Source organism: Rana temporaria, chromosome 1 (genome assembly GCF_905171775.1).
Source record: "Rana temporaria chromosome 1, aRanTem1.1, whole genome shotgun sequence".
NCBI lineage: Eukaryota > Metazoa > Chordata > Amphibia > Anura > Ranidae > Rana > Rana temporaria.
Window position 1 is genome coordinate 234,879,921 of NC_053489.1, and position 17,031 is coordinate 234,896,951.

A 17,031-nucleotide genomic window follows, 5' to 3' on the forward strand; every position below is an offset into this window, starting at 1 on the left:
TCCAGTAGTTCTTCCAGTGTCTGCTTGGAATCCGGATGTAAAGGGGAATAGAAGGGAAAATCCCACCGCTGCCAACCAATTGTGACGGTATCGGTATGATATCCCCGTCAAACAGTCCCTTCTTCCCATAACAGAACATCACAGAATCATCCACACATGGGACAAGCTTACTGCTGGAACCAGACAGACTTTTAATGGTATAACACAGAGCTTATATGTGGTTACAACTGTTACAATGACAAATCTCCGCCCCCCCTCACACAGTGGGGGGTCTTCAATACAGATCCTTTGAAATAAGGATATTTCTTTGAACTAATCAGTATCTGGCCGGTTCGGCTCCGCTATGTTTAACCTGATCAGACACATTTCTTTAGACAATGAGATCAGTGACGCTAATTACTAGTTGTACTGAATACATTAACTAGACAGCTCGACCCCGCATATAGAGAGATAATTACCACAATGAAGCAATCAGCATAATTAACATGAGCCACTTATCTAATCACAGTAACCCGTAAACACAGGGCTTTTCCACACAACACACTAGAGCAATTAACATTTGAAACAGGACTGGCTGCAGAAGGGTAAATACCATTAACAGCCTTAAACAAGCAGGGAGGATTAACCTGAAGCATATAGGTAAAAAGTCCTTCACAGCAGTTACGCCTGAATTTGGCCAAGATACGAACAACGTAAGTCTCTTACGCCGTCGTATCTTGGGTGCATATTTACGCTGGCCGCAAGGGGCGCTTCCGTAGACTTACGCGTTGAATATGCAAATGACCTAGATGACGCCGATTCACGAACGTACTTGCGCCCGTCGGATTTAGCTACGCCGTTTACGTAAGGCTTATGTCAGGCGTAAGTTTACCCCTCATAAAGCAGGGGTAAGTCATGTTAAGGTATGGGCGCGGGAACAGCGTCGTATTTTACATCGTTTTTGTAAGTCGTACGTGAATGGGGCTGGGCGTAGGTTACGTTCACGTCTAAAGCATTGAGCCGACGTATCTTAGGGAGTATTTGCGACGTGATTCTGAGCATGCGCACGCATGCGCAGTTCGATCGGCCATGCATTCATTAAGATACAACATGCCCACTGCCTTGCTACTTTGAATTACGCAGGCTTACGCCGGCCCATTTACGTTACCCCGGCGTACATATAGGAGCAAGTGCTTTGTGAATACAGTACTTGCCTCTCTGTTACGTCGGCGTAGCGCATATGAGATGCGCTACGCCCGCTCAAAGATACGCCAATGTATGTGACCCGGCCCTAGTGTGCAGTCTGCAGAACAGGTGCCAAGGCTCAGTGTGTGTTCCTTGTTACAAAAATGTATTGGCTACATATGAGCATTAAAAGGCAAATGGCTAATGAGTTTCGGAGCGAGCCTTAGTCATAGCAACTTTACAATGAAATAATAAAAACATTTATAGAGAAACAGATACAAAACACCACCCTCTTCTGAGGCACAAACAGGGCTCATTATTACCTCAATTTCTTTCAGGAGTTTACCCTATGTATGAGTGTGATCTCAGGAGGGAGGGGAGAAGAGAAAGCACTGGGTCCTAAAGGAATAGTGTAAATTGATAGTACAATCAGCATGGTGCTTCTTCTAAGGCACAGAGGGTTAATTACCTCATTATCTCTCAGGAGTGTACCCTATGTAAGAGAGTAGTCCTTGGAGGGTAGGGAGAAGGGAAAGCACTGGGCCCTAAAGGAGTAATGTTAATAGATAGTGCAATCAGCATGATTTTTTTGAGGAAAAGGTCTATATCCCACCTTAAGTTAAGGCCTGCTGAAATCCTAGTCCCCAAGGAAAAAATCCACCTCACTTCATGTTCCAGTAACTTATGGTGCAAATCCCCACCATGTATGGATTGTTTTTCTCTCCGGATTGCACAGACAGAAAAATAATTCACATTTCCACTATGTGTCATTTTAAAATGTTTAGATACATTGGACAAATTATTTACATTAGTATGTGCTGCCCCATTGTAAAGCTCACTAATTCTAGTACGTAGAGGTCTAGTAGTGCAGCCCACATATTGTAACTTACAGATGCTACACTCAACCACATTCATGGTACTGCAATGAATGCAATCTTTAATGGGACATTTTTTACCGTTATCATAAGAGGTAACAAATTTGTGTTCTTTATTATGTTTGTTGCAGTAAGCGGCATGTGCTAAGCCCACAGGCATAGAGGAGGCAGAAGTGCTGAGCCAGGTGCCTGTTCTAGTTGGTACAAGCTAGGAGATAAATAGTTGCCCAGGGTTCTAACCTGTATGCTCGAAAACCTGCATCCATTAGCAAATACCAAATTCAAGTCCTTGTCACCATGTAAGGGGTGTAAGTGTAGCGCTAAGTCTGATACCAGAGGTATCAGAAAACCATAATGTGTGTAATATTACAATTAAATAACACTACATCAAATATAAAACAGGTGTGTTGATGAAAGAACAAATATTAGTGCACAGAATATATAAACACGAGGAAAGCAAAAAGTCCAATAAACTCAATTTTAGGATGATTGAGTATCCATAACAAAGTCAATTGTCATCCGCACATCCTCCACTCATGTGAAACAATGAACCACCACTGTGTCATCCGTACATCCTTCACTGAGGCAAAAAAAATAAATGAATGTGACTTCAATAACGTGATAGTCCCACCACCGGTGACAGTGCAGGCTTACCGGAACTAGTTGATCACTAGTGGCATATGCCAAGAGAGATCAATCTGAGCTTTTAAGAAGTTGGTATTTCAATGACAATCCTGGACAGGAAGCGTGGCACCAAATGATGCAGAGATCCAAACACACTTGGGACTGTATAGTTGTTAATGTCTTGAGACAAGTTGGCTCCAGCAATCAGCAGCTGCAGGCCATATCCTTTTCTTGTCACCATGTAAAACAGGAAGATACTTCTTAAAGTGATTGTAAACCTAGGCAGGAAAAAAATAAACAACAAAGACCTGCAAGACACAGGCACAATGAGCTAGTATGCATAGCATACTAGCTTATTATGCAATACTCACCTGGGATCGAAGCCCATGCTGCGGTGCCCATACACAGCACCGGCCAGCAACATCGCTCACGGAGTTACTTCCAGGTATTGCCGCTCCAGTGCTGTGGCGTCACTCCCGCACATGTGCGACGGACCTGCCGGTAACAGCACACTCACTGAAGCAATGGCATGTATGTGCCGTTGCTCAGTGGGCATGTGCCGATGACGTCGGCACATGCAGATACAGGGGATATCTCCTAAACTGTGCAGGTTTAAGAGATTTCCTGGGTAGCTACAGGTAAGACTTATTATAGGATTACCTGTAGCAAAAAGTGGATTGTAAAAGTTTACAACCACTTTAAAGCGGTTGTAAACCCGCATCAAATTTATTTATTTTTTTCTCCTGCAAGGCAAAAGTCATAATGAGCTAATATGCACCGCATATTAGCTCATTATGAAATACTTACCTCGGAACGAGGTGTGTAAAACTTACCTGGTTCACGCCGAGCGAGAAATCATCTTGCTCCGGCGTGTCTTCCGGGTATCGCCGCTCCAGCGCTGTGATTGGCTGGCGTGCGCGCGGGAGATTTAAATTCGGCAAGGTCCTTTAGCCGAGGATCCCCCCTGCGCATGTGCCGCTGCAGTCAGCGGCGCATTGCGAGGGGAATATCTCCTAAACCGTGCAGGTTTAGGATATATTCTTTATACCTACAGGTAAGCCTTATTATAGGCTTACCTGTAGGTAAAAGTAAAAAAAGTGGGTTTACAACCACTTTAATGATGTTTCTAATCTTGTTGTGTTCCTTAGAAAACGCTGTGACAAAGGTGACTGGATATTGACTATTATTCCGATTTAGTGGTATCTGTTTTTTTCTGTTGCAGGAGAGTATTCCTTGTTCTTACTGATTTGTTGTATTCATAGGTGAACTCCAAGTTATGCTTGTTACTATTATAAGGTAAGAAGCAAAAAAAAAAAAGCCAAGGTGGAGTCAGACCTATCCCATATGAAGATCAGGTCATCTATATATCACTTGTATATGTTATTTTGAGAAAAGAGAGTGTCTGTTCCTCCCACCAGCCCATATAAAAATTGGCTAGTGAGGGAAAAAACTTAGCCCCCATAGACGCACAACAGCATCATAGATAAAAGTTCTGATCAAAAACTAAATAATTGTGTTCAAGCAGAAAGGTCACTGCAAGAACAATTAACTCCTTTTGTGTGTTATCATAAAGACTATACTTTAATAGATAGAGTGTAATAGTTTCTACACCTAATGCCGCGTACAGACGGTAGTTTTTTGTGATGAAATAAAACAACGTTTTTGAAACATCATTTTCAAAGACAAAGTTGCCTACACACCATCGTTTTTTCACAATGCTCTAGCAAAGCGAGGTTACGTTCACCACTTTTTTCCATTGAAGCTCGCTTCATAACTAGCTTCTGGGCATGCGCGGGTGTAAAAACGTCGTTTTTTGCTACACACGGTCAATTTCTGTGAAGTAAAAAACGACGTTTTGAAAAACGACACATAAAATTGAAGCATGCTTTAATTTTTTTTGGTCGTTTTTCAGAAGACATAAAACAATGTTTTCTCCCACACGCGGTCAATTAAATTGGCGTTTTTAAAAACGTTGTTTTTTTACATCGCATAAAACGACCGTCTGTACGCGGCATCAGGAATGAGGGATGCATGAATACAGCAATTTGATCGTGACCCACAAAAAGGAGTCTTGCCATCTAATGTCCTTGGTGTGTCTTAGGATGGAAGCTGTAGCCTTAACATTTTGTATTGATAGTTATGCGCTGCCACCTAGTGGTGTATATATATATATATTAGGGCTGTTACTGATCAAATTTTTTCTGTTCGATTAATCGTTCTTTTTTTTAATCGACTAATTTTGATTAATTATAAAGCACATACAGATCCAACTACTTTTAGCTGATCTCCTTGCAGGCTGATTCCCAGTGCGGCTACCAACCACTGGAAAATGGATAGCAGGATACAAAAAACACACAAAGGCAGCGTTCGATGGGAATAGCATTAAAACTTTTATAGTCTTCAAGTAGGTAACCAAATAAATATTGCACTGGAGATAAAATCGATGTAGCTACATAAACTGTAAAAATGGTGCGAGTAATGCCAAACGGTACCAAAAGCAGTCATAAAAACATGTAGCTAAGTATGATACTGGTATAAAAATGTGTACAACGATACCACTGCTGAATCCAGATGAGGAGAGGTTAACATCAGTCCGTCGGCATGTAGATGTCCCGTGAAGGGAACTATCACAACTCCCAGTGGATGGTTGTAGAATCCCAGGTTGATAGAGGGACGTGTAACAGCCCTTGCGTGTGGCAGATAGTAAGGTCCCGCCAGCATGCAGATATGAAGGCACAGCAAATGAGCCCTTCAGATGGACACGGAAAGCCCCGCCGGTGTCCGTGACATTACTGGATCTCCGACGGAACTCCCTGAAGGCCCAGAAGCCAGCGGAGAGACGAGTACCAATCAAAAGAATTTTAGTCGATCAAAAAGATTTTGATCGATCGAAAAAATTAAAGATTAATCGATTAATTAAAAGTTAATTTGCACAGCCCTAATATATATAAACACAATGGGTGAAGTAGAATTAATAAACTGCTTGCCATCACCTGAAAGTATTCACAAACTGCAATAAGTATAATATATAGAGTGTGATAGCGCTGCTATAAACTGAGTAATACATGATATATACCTACGATAGACAGTGTCAATATATCATCAATAATAAAGGTCCAAATGCAATACAATGCGATACGTAGAACATGTGATGAAATAAGTTAATATGATATATATTGAAAATTCTTATGAGAAAAGTGCAATGCAAGCTTCACTGTGTAGAAATGTGTTTCATGAATCAAAAAGACACTCCGTGATAAGTGCTCCCTTCACCAGGTGCAATGGATACTCTCCTCCTTTTTAGACGCTAATAGGGTCAAACATGCTCAAAGTAATTCACCTCAACCGATGGCTCCACATTGATCTCCAATGGCTCCTATAAAGACCCTTCAGGAGTCAAACACACTCTGCACTCTGTGTACTTCTCCTTTAAAAATGCATCCGTGCAGTTCCCCAGCAACTCCACACCAACATGAAAATATAAAGTGCTTCCAATATTGCGGTACCAAATGTTAAGTGAAAAAAACATTGCCACCCCAGCTTCAAACATTAAACTCACATATATTAAGGTATAAAAACAGCATATAAAATTCCAACAAGTCTCACGTATATCACCGCTAGGCTCTACCTGTATCTTTAACATATCCTGGCACCAGGGGCTATAGAAATTGCTCTACCCATTCTCCCAATCTTTCCAGTAATGAACCTATACCTGCCACAATTGGATGGCCCTTAACAGGAATGTCAGCTTTGTGGACCATAGGCAGGTGATGAAAGACTGGGGCAAACATAAAATCCACTAGCTTATTATTTAGCACACCCATTTCTAATCCCACCATTGGGTTATAGCCTCTTAAAAAGTTGTACACTCTTGCTCACGGAAAGTGCTGTCTTCAGAGGAAGTTGTCTGAGTGTCCCACAATTTGGATGCAAAGACAAAGCACTAGGACAGACTAAACTCTGAGAAGTATTAGTTGCCAGGGGCAGGGCTTTTTTTCAGGGGGAACTCAGTTCCACCACCTCTGGTTCAGACCCTTTGGTGCCTGCTCACCATAATCACTTGTAAACACAGAAGTCTGGTTTCTGTGTTTACAAGTGACAGCTCTGCACTCTGTGTGTAACCCCCTGAACTCTGTATGTAATGCAATCCTGGTATTTAATGCACCTTTAAGACCCTTCTACTGTTTGTGAAATCTGAACGGGGTCGTGGTTGAGTTCCTGCACCTATTTTCTGAGAAAAAAAGCTCTGGCCAGGGGTAACACTGAGCATTTAGAAACCTGTTAGGGTGGAGTACAGCCAAGGTTGGCCCAGTAGACTGGGCACATGAAGGATCTCTCTCTAGAAAAGTACAGGACTGTCACTGAGGGGTACTAGGTACCACTGATGACCTTACATGCCACAGAGGAAGATTGTGATGCCCTGTATTGTTGGACACAGAGGTTAAAATGACAAAATAATTAGTTAGAGCCTCTAGGTTGGAGACCCCAGGGACAGGGGAGAAGGGGGCGAGTAGCTGAAGAGCATGCCAGAAGCAAGTGATTAGCATAATAGTCTGAAAGTGTGTCCTCTACACCAGAATGCCCAGAGGGCAAACTTTCCAAGGACCCTCAAACATTAATAACCATCATCCCACTTAGAAAAGTTCTGTGGGTTGCCTAAGAATCAGGCTTAATGGGTATTGATTTGTTTACTTTACTCTAGAAGTTGATAGGTGGACAGGTCTCTGCTGACCTATCCTTGGACTTGTTACACTGAGGTACATGTATGTCTTGGCCTCCTGTGAGGTCTTCCTGCAAGAGCAGGTATACCTGATGTTTTGGAGACCTACTTTTCAATTGTAAAAGTTTGCTAGATGCATCAAAATGTGTCTTGTATGGTTCCATTGTCTATACAGATGTGCAGAGCACTCTGTTTAAGGTGCTGGGAGATGAATTCTATATCTAAGGAGCACCTCACTCATTTGGTCTTTGATGGACACAATAGTTTTGGACTGTCCCTTGGCAACTATATAGGTATAGACCTGGGTAAGATCCTTCCCCAGGGGCAGACATGGGAGCGGGCTAATGCAGGTGACAAAACAAAATCAAACTCAGTAAACCAAGGCTTATTCAATCCTGCTGAAAGGAAAGGGGAGGCAAAAGAATATATATGTGTATAAAATGTCCTCCAAGCACACAAATGCAGTTCACTCACTGGGTCCAAGTAAAGGCAATATGCCAATTCCATTCCAATATGGTGCCTCTCGTGTTATTGTCTCTAGTTTTATTTCCATCTGCTGATCCTGCCAGAAAGTTTGTTATTTTTTTTACCTCAAAAGGTAGAGACAAAAATACTGACTGGGGTGCATACAATGGTTAGCTTTTATTCATTTATCCCAAGAAGAAAAAAAATATGTTGCTGTAACGGCTTATAGGTACAAGTTGGAGTTTGGCTTTAATTTGTTAAGTCCATCTACATTGCTTCTGCATCAACAATGCTGCTGTCCAAGGGTGGCTCCTCCATACAGGAAATGTGTTACTGCCCATATCGCCAGGTGAAAATAAAGGGTAAAAAAATAAAAAAAATTACCCAGCCACCCCATATAAAGATTTGTGAACGGCAATAAATCTGTTTTTTGGGTTTAGATACACTTTAACTTAAACTACAAAGAGCTTATTTAAATTGGGACCCTAGGACGGATGGATCAATTGATGATTAAAGTATACTTTATGTCATGTCCCAAAGACACAGCAGGAAGTGAGACAAAATCTCTTCAAAGTGAGGGGGAAATTCAGTTGTCACCAGGATATGTGGCTTTGCTGGAAGAATTCACCTTTGTTCTTGTCCTGGGGAAAACTCCAAACATTTGTTATACCCATTACTTTCTGTCCTGATGACAAACTGAAATGGTGCTAGGGGTTCCAAAAAAGAAAATGTTTTGGCTGGAGATACACTCCAAATACATCAAGGCTATCCTTAAAGGAGAAGTACAGCCCAAGCTATTTTGAGAGCGGTACTATTGAGAGTACCGCTTGCTAAATTAACAAAGAATAATTCTGAAGCACAGCATAGTGACCACTCTGAAGATGCAGAAGAACCATGTCCCACAGGGTTTGATTTCAGCCTTGTTGAACCATTTGTGGCAGCTGGTAAAGAGGTGATTCAGTGGGAAGTCTCCACTGAAACAATGCAGATACTTTCCTCATTTAAAGAAGTCCAGCAGCTTCTTCCCTTTCAAAATAAAATCCTCTCAAAGAGAATGAGACCACTGAATGGAATAGATTGGCCCATCGTGTTACCCTCCCAATGGTGGGTGCAGGGTTTTTCAAGGACCCAGACCTGGCATCAGGAAGAGCATATCATTTAACGCTTGCCTTAACTAGAGTTATTATATCAGGGCTCAAAATTTCAAGTCCCGAGCCACTAGCCAGGCCTTAAGAGTTAGTTGCCACCAGTTGCCCCACCCAACACCTTCCCTGCCCTACCCCTAAGTCCGCCCCTAAACACGACCATGTAAATTATCTCATGAAATTACACTGTTAAATATTTTAAGCAGAATATTAACAACAGTAACATAAAGCATATCAGTACCCATCTGTGCCCGTGAACGCAGCCTCCCTGTGCCCCATCAATGCAGCCTCCCTGTGCCCCATCAATGCAGCCTTACTGTGCCCCCCTCAGTGCAGCATTACTGTGCCCCCATCAGTGCAGCATTACTGTGCCCCCATCACTTGCAGCCTTACTGTGCCCCCATCACTTGCAGCATTACTGTGCCCCCATCACTTGCAGCATTACTGTGCCCCATCACAGTGCCCCCATCAGTGCAGCATTACATTACAGGCTGCAGACATGACACAGGAAAGGGACAGAGGCTGCGGACATGACACATGAGGGGGACAGAGGCTGCGGACATGACACATGAGGGGGACAGAGGCTGTGGACACGACACAGGAGAGGGACAGAGGCTGCGGACATGACACAGGAGGGGGACAGAGGCTGCGGACATGACACTAGAGTTGGACAGAGGCTGCTGACATGACACTGGGGGGGGGGGGGGCAGAGACTGTGGACATGACACGGGGGATGACAGAGGCTGCGGATATGACACAGGGGAGGGGGGGAACAGAGGCTGTGGACATGACACAGGAGAGGGACAGAGGCTGCCACTGTTTAGAACCAGCCCTGCCACTCGCTGTGTGATCGCTTCAGCCAGGAAACTGTCAGCCTGGTTCACCCCCTGCTCTTCACTCGCCCTGGACTAAATTCCACTAGCATTTTGCGAGCAAAGAGTGGAATTTTTGAGAGCTGTATTATATCATGGACCAGCAACATTGAGACAGCCCTAAGAGCAATCATGGACAGAGACTGCCTTTCAGGAACTAAGGTAAATGGAAAATGTAGCGCTAAAAAATTGAAGGTAGGTCACAAAGTGTGATAACATATATAAATTTAACTCATATATGAACGATTATGGGAAATGTCCAAATGAATGAACCAATCCATGTAGTGAACACATAAAGTCCAGTATAAAATAGTTGTTGCTCAGAAGTGAAGCACGGTGATATAGTGAACAGGTGGAAACACTGAGGTGTTGCTTCTTCAATCAAAATAATGGGGTATGTACTCTTACCAGTGATGGTGGACTCGAATGTCGATGACAACGAGTCAATCGAGCCGAGAGAGCCAAGATGGGCAGTCTTCCACAACGATCATGGGAACCCAGGCGTTTCCAGGAGCAGCTTCCAGGGGTCTTGTAGGTGACCGTAAGGTTGAAAAACCAAGTTGAAACAGCCAGATGGAAGGGTCAAAAAAACTCATCAAGGAAGATGTAAAGAGAAAAAAGAAGGGCTCCACATGGTAAAGATCAAAAAGTACGAACACACTTAGACCGAATTTTAATGGTTCAAAGAATGTCAGGCAAAATAGTCGGCCCTCGAGCATGTTCACTTCATCAAATCTGGCCCTCATTGAAAAAAGTTTGGACACCCCTGTCTTAGAGCAACCAAACTAAGAATGAATCTCCAAGTAAACCACTAAATTTGTGGATAAATATATGTATATTTGTACTGTTTTACATATCAGCAGTCACTACCTTAGATATGTTAAACCAACTTTTCTTTACTCAGAACATTAGATGTGTATACAAAAAAATATTATTTTAATTTAAACTCTGGTACAAAATAATTTAAAAGCGGAAGAGTGTACAGTAAACCCAACACAGTTACTAAACATTTTGTCAAGATTTAAGAGTTAGTGATGGTTTCTTTTTCTTCATTTTGCAAATAATCCTCCAATTCTTGAACAAGCGATTTTTCCAGCAAGAAGTTTTTTTGGATGCAAACAGCCAGGTGCAGTGGCAACTCCCTTAGAAAAATGGTAAAAAAGAAAGTCAGACTGAAAGAAAAAAAAAAATCTTCAGAGTGTCCAAATATATTCTTAAAGCGGAGTTCCGGACACAATTTCACTTTTTAAATATAAATACCCCTGTAATACACAAGCTTAATGTATTCTAGTAAAGTTAGTCTGTAAACTAAAGTCCGTTTTGTTAGGTTGTTACAGCATTTAGACACTTTATAAAATAGAAATTGACTGGGGCCATCTTAAGTGTGGGCATCATGAAGCCAGACTGTATGACTTCCTGGATTTCAGCCTTGCAGATCTCGCACATGCTCAGTGCTGCATAAGCAATGTAATAGTTTTCAGATCAGGTTTCAGCACCTGTGCTGTCCAAGTCACATGATTCTTCGAGACTGGGGAGTGCACAGACTCCTGGAAAGTTACACCCACTACATTCCCAGGAGTCTGTGCGGTGAAGCTTAAGCACCTAGGTGCAGGAAGAGGGAAGATGAACTATTCTGCCTAGCAACAACACTTTGAAGGCATCTAAAAAAAAATGTTTTTTTCTTAAAGGACTAATGACATTTTTTTAAAACTACTGATGTAATGTTATATTTATGGGTGGAACTCCACTTTAAAATAGTCTACAGTAAATAATAGAGCTATACAAGGAATTTTGTTTCTGCAGTAACATTAGCAACCATTTATATAAACTTCTTAGGCCGCGTACACACGGTCGATCCAAACCGATGAGAATGGTCCGACGGACCATTTTCATCGGTTCACCGCTAAAGTGGTCTGATGTGCGTACACACCATCAGTTCAAAAAACGATCGGGTCAGAACGCGGTGACGTAAAACACACGACGTGCTGAAAAAAACGAAGTTCAATGCTTCCAAGCATGCATCGACTTGATTTTGAGCATGCTTGGGTTTTGAACCGATGCTTTTGTGTACTAAGCATCGGTTTGGACCTATCGGGCAGCCGTCCATCGGTTTGATTTTAAAGCAAGTTCTAAAATTTTTGACCGAAGGACAACAGACCGATGGGCCATACACACGGTCGGTTTGGACCGATGAAACTGGACTTCAGGCCGTTTTCTTCGGTTCGGTGCAACCGTGTGTACGCGGCCTTAGTGCAATCACTTAATACTGACAGTTTTTGTTAATCACACATCTCTGGTCTTTGCCACCTGTGTGTTTCACCCTCCCTTGAGAGGGCTCACATGTAATTCCACATGTAGGTGTAAAAACAATTTATAGCGAAAGTTGGTGTTTTATGTGTATGTTTGTATCCTAGGAGACACAATAGAAAGTGTGAGAAAACAGCTCCAAATTAAGGGGATTGCCCAAGTTTTGTCAAGTCAACAGAACATTTGTCCCCAAAGACAAAGGCATAATGAGCTAGTATGCATTGCATACCAGCTCATTATGAAATACTTAGCTTAGATTGAAGCAGCCACAGCGGTCCCGACATGTCTCTTGGAGTTATTTCCAGGTATCGCAGGCTCCGGCGCTGTACTTGGCTGTAGCCGTGATGACGTCACTTCTGCGCATGCACGCTGGAGCAGCCGGTAACTGTACAGCAGCTGAAGAGATGGCACGAGCGATGATGTCGGCACATGCAGATACAGTGAATATCTCCTAAACGGTGCCATTTGCTATACTGCTGACATTAATTACACATTGCTTCCGTGTTGTGGCATAGATCACATGGTGTATGAAGATACCAAAGATCTTGGGTAAGTGCTATCAACAAGCTCTGCCTAGTGAGCGGTTGACTGAACACGTCTGCCTCAAAGCAAATGACCAGTACCTTGGCACTTATCATTTGATTAGGCAAAGATAAATGTTGTCTTAACCTAATTTGAGATCCTTCTATTACTTTTCGTGAAAAAATCCTAAAAGATTATGTATTAATGTAATGTTTTAGTCTACTTTCAGGAATACACTTACATCTTCATTTCCTCATATTGATCAAGTAGGCATGCCATTTTGCCCTGGTATCTCCATCTCCTAAATTCAAGAGCTACTATTTTCTTATGCTCAGTCTTCCACAACATTCCAATAAGGCAGAAGAGTGCACCAGGAAAGCCTGTGAAGATAGTATTTCTATTGCATGAATACAGGCAAGAAAATATTTTTAAAACATCTCAATTTGTGTTGATATAAATTATGCAAAGATAATGCCTCTATGCAAAAAAACAGCGCTTGCTAGTGGAAATGCAAAGTGACATACATAACTGTGTGTCAAACAAATTAAACAGCGATATCATTGATCAACATCCAATAAACCACAAACAATGCAATTGCTAAAGTGATGATTAAAGTGCAAAAAAGTCACAAACAGTCCTCAGTGACATCCAATATGAAGGATTCATCCTTACTCCTCGCAAATAACTTCAATAGTGGACCCCAAAAGAGTGAACACCATGCAAGTCCAGTAGAGTACAGATTCGCACTTACCGGACGTTATTGACCCCCCAATTGCTTTCACTGCACTGTGTGGTTGTTCGCACAGGAGGGAAATTGCCAGGAAATTAAATTGAATCAGTGTGACGTGATCACAGGAGGCTGGACATTGTTATTGGGGCTGGGAAATTTAAATCCAGCTCCATGACACAGCGGGAGATCGCCGCTCTGATCCGGGCACTGGTAGGCTTCATCTGACAGGCATTGGCAAGGCTGCATTTGATGGGCACTGATCTGGTGAGGTTGCATTTGGAGACTGTCATTGCCATGTTTGTGGATGGTTTAAACAATAAATGAGGATTTGGCTTTCCTCTTTGCTTCTAGTCAGTGACCATGGACGGCTCATCTTGCCTCTGGAACATGGTTTGGGGGGTGACAGCAAAGAAGAGCTGTTTGGAGCAGAGTCCGTTCTGTTTAATGTTATCCAAGTGTTCTAATAGTGTCAGAAAAACAAAAAAAAGTCCAAAAAGCTACAAAACGAGGCCTGTAGAAGGAGCTGAAGCTACGAGGGCATAGCCTGCCTGTCTGATCAGTACAGCTCTTCCAGATGCCTCCCGTGACATCACTTACTTGTTTGAAGTTTAGGGAGGGAGACAGGAATTCAGAATCAGTCAGGTCATACTGCTACCTACAAGAGTTTGGGACACTAGCAAATGGAAAAGTTGTAAGCCAGCCCCTTTATAACCAAAGCGAACAAGGTGCTAAGGAGGCTGTATGGACATAAATCACATTTATTTTTTTCCTCTCTGCACAAAATATAAATGTTTAATTCCTTTATGATTTTCTGTCATTATCATTAATCCAAAATTGTGTGTGTGATTACAGTAATCCCTCTGCCTACCATGGCCCACAGAAACATGGAAGAGTGACAGAAAAAATACCTTTTGGTCCACAGAGTGTGCACCTTTTTGTGCCTCTTTCTGTCCAAGTATAAATCTGTTTGTCCCAAGAAAGCATTGCATAACTGCATACAAAAATGTTCACCTGCAAATAATATTGGCAAAGGCGCTCACATGACTATGGCTCATATTTGTCTATGAAATATTTTCCTGAATCAGATGCACATGAACTTCACTACGTTTTCAAATTTAAGTTTGCACTTTTGTTTTAGGAATCAGCCTGATTCTATTTTTTACACCACCAGACCTTCATTTTATTTTTTAAATGAAAGTGAACAGGAAGTAACCTCAGGCACCCAGGAGCACTTACCACCTACATTGGCCTCCTTCAGTGATGACAGGTCCAAGCTCTCCCTCATCATGCACATCTTCAGGGATTCTTCTCTCAGCATCATTTCTTTGCATTACTGATGATGCAATTTCACCTTGTGCACACTGGATATTATCCTGGAACCCAGTTCTATTCTTAATATCTTACAGAAAGTACAAAACTGCTAGGAAAAAGTACCTTTTTGCCAGAAGTGACAAAAAAGTCTCTTATATCAAAAAAACTCTAATGTAATGGCTATTATTACAGTGGGAAAAATGGCTATACACTTACAATGCTACTGTTTACTAGTGTGGGGGCAATGTTGGACTGGAACAGTGATGGTGATGGGGGACAATGGTGGACATTACAGTGACTAGTGGGGGGCAAACTTATGTTTGTCTTTTTTTTTTTTTACTGATCCGAAAATGATCCGATCCGTGACTTTTAACACCAGGTTAGGCAACTGGAGCTTCCCCTTCCATGCTCCTTTTAAAAAAATATTTAATATAAAAAAATTTTTTTTTTTGGATCTGTCTTTAGTCCTTTTAAAGAACATCCCAATGTTCTTTTTTCCTCTTCCTGTAGCAGCAGTGGATGGCCCTCAATGATGCAGAAAACAATGTCAATAGTGGTGTGGGTGGTGTTCCCTGTATCAGATTCCCTTAAGCCCCTGAAGGGGCATGTCCTTGATGCCCTGGGCTCACAGGATGAGGAGTTGGGGACAGGACAAATGACAAAAAGAACAGCGGTGCAGAGAGTTTGGGTTTTGTTTTGTAGCTTAGCTCAGCATATACGCACTAAAATTATATATAAACGGTTATAAAAATAGATGTTAATATTCCATATTCAAACAGAAACATCTCACCTTGCATGGCCTGAAGGGCAAGTCTCATGTTCATTAGGGAAATCTTTTCATCCCCCATCTGCAAAAACTGGTGACTTCTGCCCAGAAAGGCTGATGCTTTCAGAACTGTAAATATGTGATGCTCTTTAATGTGATCACAAGCCTTGAAAGATCCTGCAATATGTGAAAAAGAGCATGAGCCCTACATGTGTGATAAAAACTGACGTTAAGTCTCAACAAAAGGATGTTTAGTTTAGAATACCCTATAGTCAACTAGGGAACTTTGGTTTTCTAATAGGGTTCATTTGTTTTCTAATAGACGGTGCAGCCCTGGTAAGGGGGACTGTCATTGCCATGTTTGTGGATGGTTTAACCACTTCAGCCCCGGAAGAATTTACCCCCTTCCTGACAGACCACTTTTTGCGATTCGGCACTGCGTCGCTTTAACTGACAACTGCGCGGTCGTGCAACGTTGCACCCAAAAAAAATTCCTTTTTTCCCCCCACAAATAGAGCTTTCGTTTGGTGGCATTTGATCACCTCTGCACTTTTAATTTTTTGCGATATAAACAAAAGAGCAACAATTTTGAAAAAAAAAAAAACACACAATATTTTTTTACTTATTGATTTAATAAATATCACAATTTAAAAAAAAAATTGTATTTATTTATTAATTTTTTTACCAGTAATGGCGGCGATCTGCGATTTCTATTGTGGCCGTGACATTGCGACGGACATATCAGATACTTTTTTGGGACCATTCACATTTATACAGTGACTAGTGCTATAAAACCGCACTGATTACTGTGTATATGTGACTGGCAGGGAAGGGGTTAACACTAGGGGCGCTGAAGGGGGTTAAATATGTTCCCTAGGGAGTGATTCTAACTGTAGGGGGAGGGGACTCACAAGAGGAGGAGACTGATCTGTGTTCCTCTGTACTGGGAACACACATCGGTCTCCCCACCTCTGATAGGACCTGGATCTGTGTGTTTACACACACAAATCCACGGTCCTGCCATGATCGCGGGCAATCGCGGGTGCCTGGCGGAGATCGCGGCCAGGAAGCCTAGGACGTCATATGATATCCACCCAGGATGGGAGATCCTATCTGTGGACGTCATATGATTATGGGCGGTTAGGGAAGTGGTTAAACAATAAATGAGGATTTAGCTTTCCTCTTTGTTTCAAGTCAGTGACAATGAATTGCTCATCTTGCCTCTGGAACATAGGGTTTGGGGGTGACAGCAAATAAGAGCTGCTTGGAGAGTTCTTTCTGTTTAATGTTATCCAAGTGTTCTAATCGTGTCAGAAAAACTACAGTTAGCTACAAAAAAAGTCCAAAAAGCTACAAAACGAAGCCTGTAGAAGGAGCTGAAGCTCCGAGCACGTAGCCTGCCTGTCTGATCAGTACAGCTCTCCCGGATGCCTCTATGCCTCCCGTGACATCGCTTCCCTGCATTCCACGCTGGTTATGGCTGACTTCATGGTGGCTACAGGACATGCAGCTGACCCTCTGTCATTCCAG

At 42.2% G+C, this 17,031-nt stretch overlaps 1 protein-coding gene across 2 annotated transcripts in view; it reads right to left on the bottom strand.

The window, feature by feature from the left end:
* Window positions 1-10,741: 10,741 nt before the first annotated feature.
* Window positions 10,742-17,031, bottom strand: part of FANCG (FA complementation group G) — a 41,635-nt gene continuing 35,345 nt past the window's right edge. For both annotated transcript variants that reach the window (XM_040351877.1, XM_040351878.1), the window contains exons 13-15: window positions 15,526-15,678; window positions 12,936-13,074; window positions 10,742-11,007 (exon numbers count right to left, since the gene is read on the bottom strand). In XM_040351877.1, the coding sequence (XP_040207811.1) occupies window positions 10,887-11,007; window positions 12,936-13,074; window positions 15,526-15,678 (413 nt within the window). In that variant the 3' untranslated portion in view covers window positions 10,742-10,886. The remainder of the gene's footprint in view (window positions 11,008-12,935; window positions 13,075-15,525; window positions 15,679-17,031) is intronic.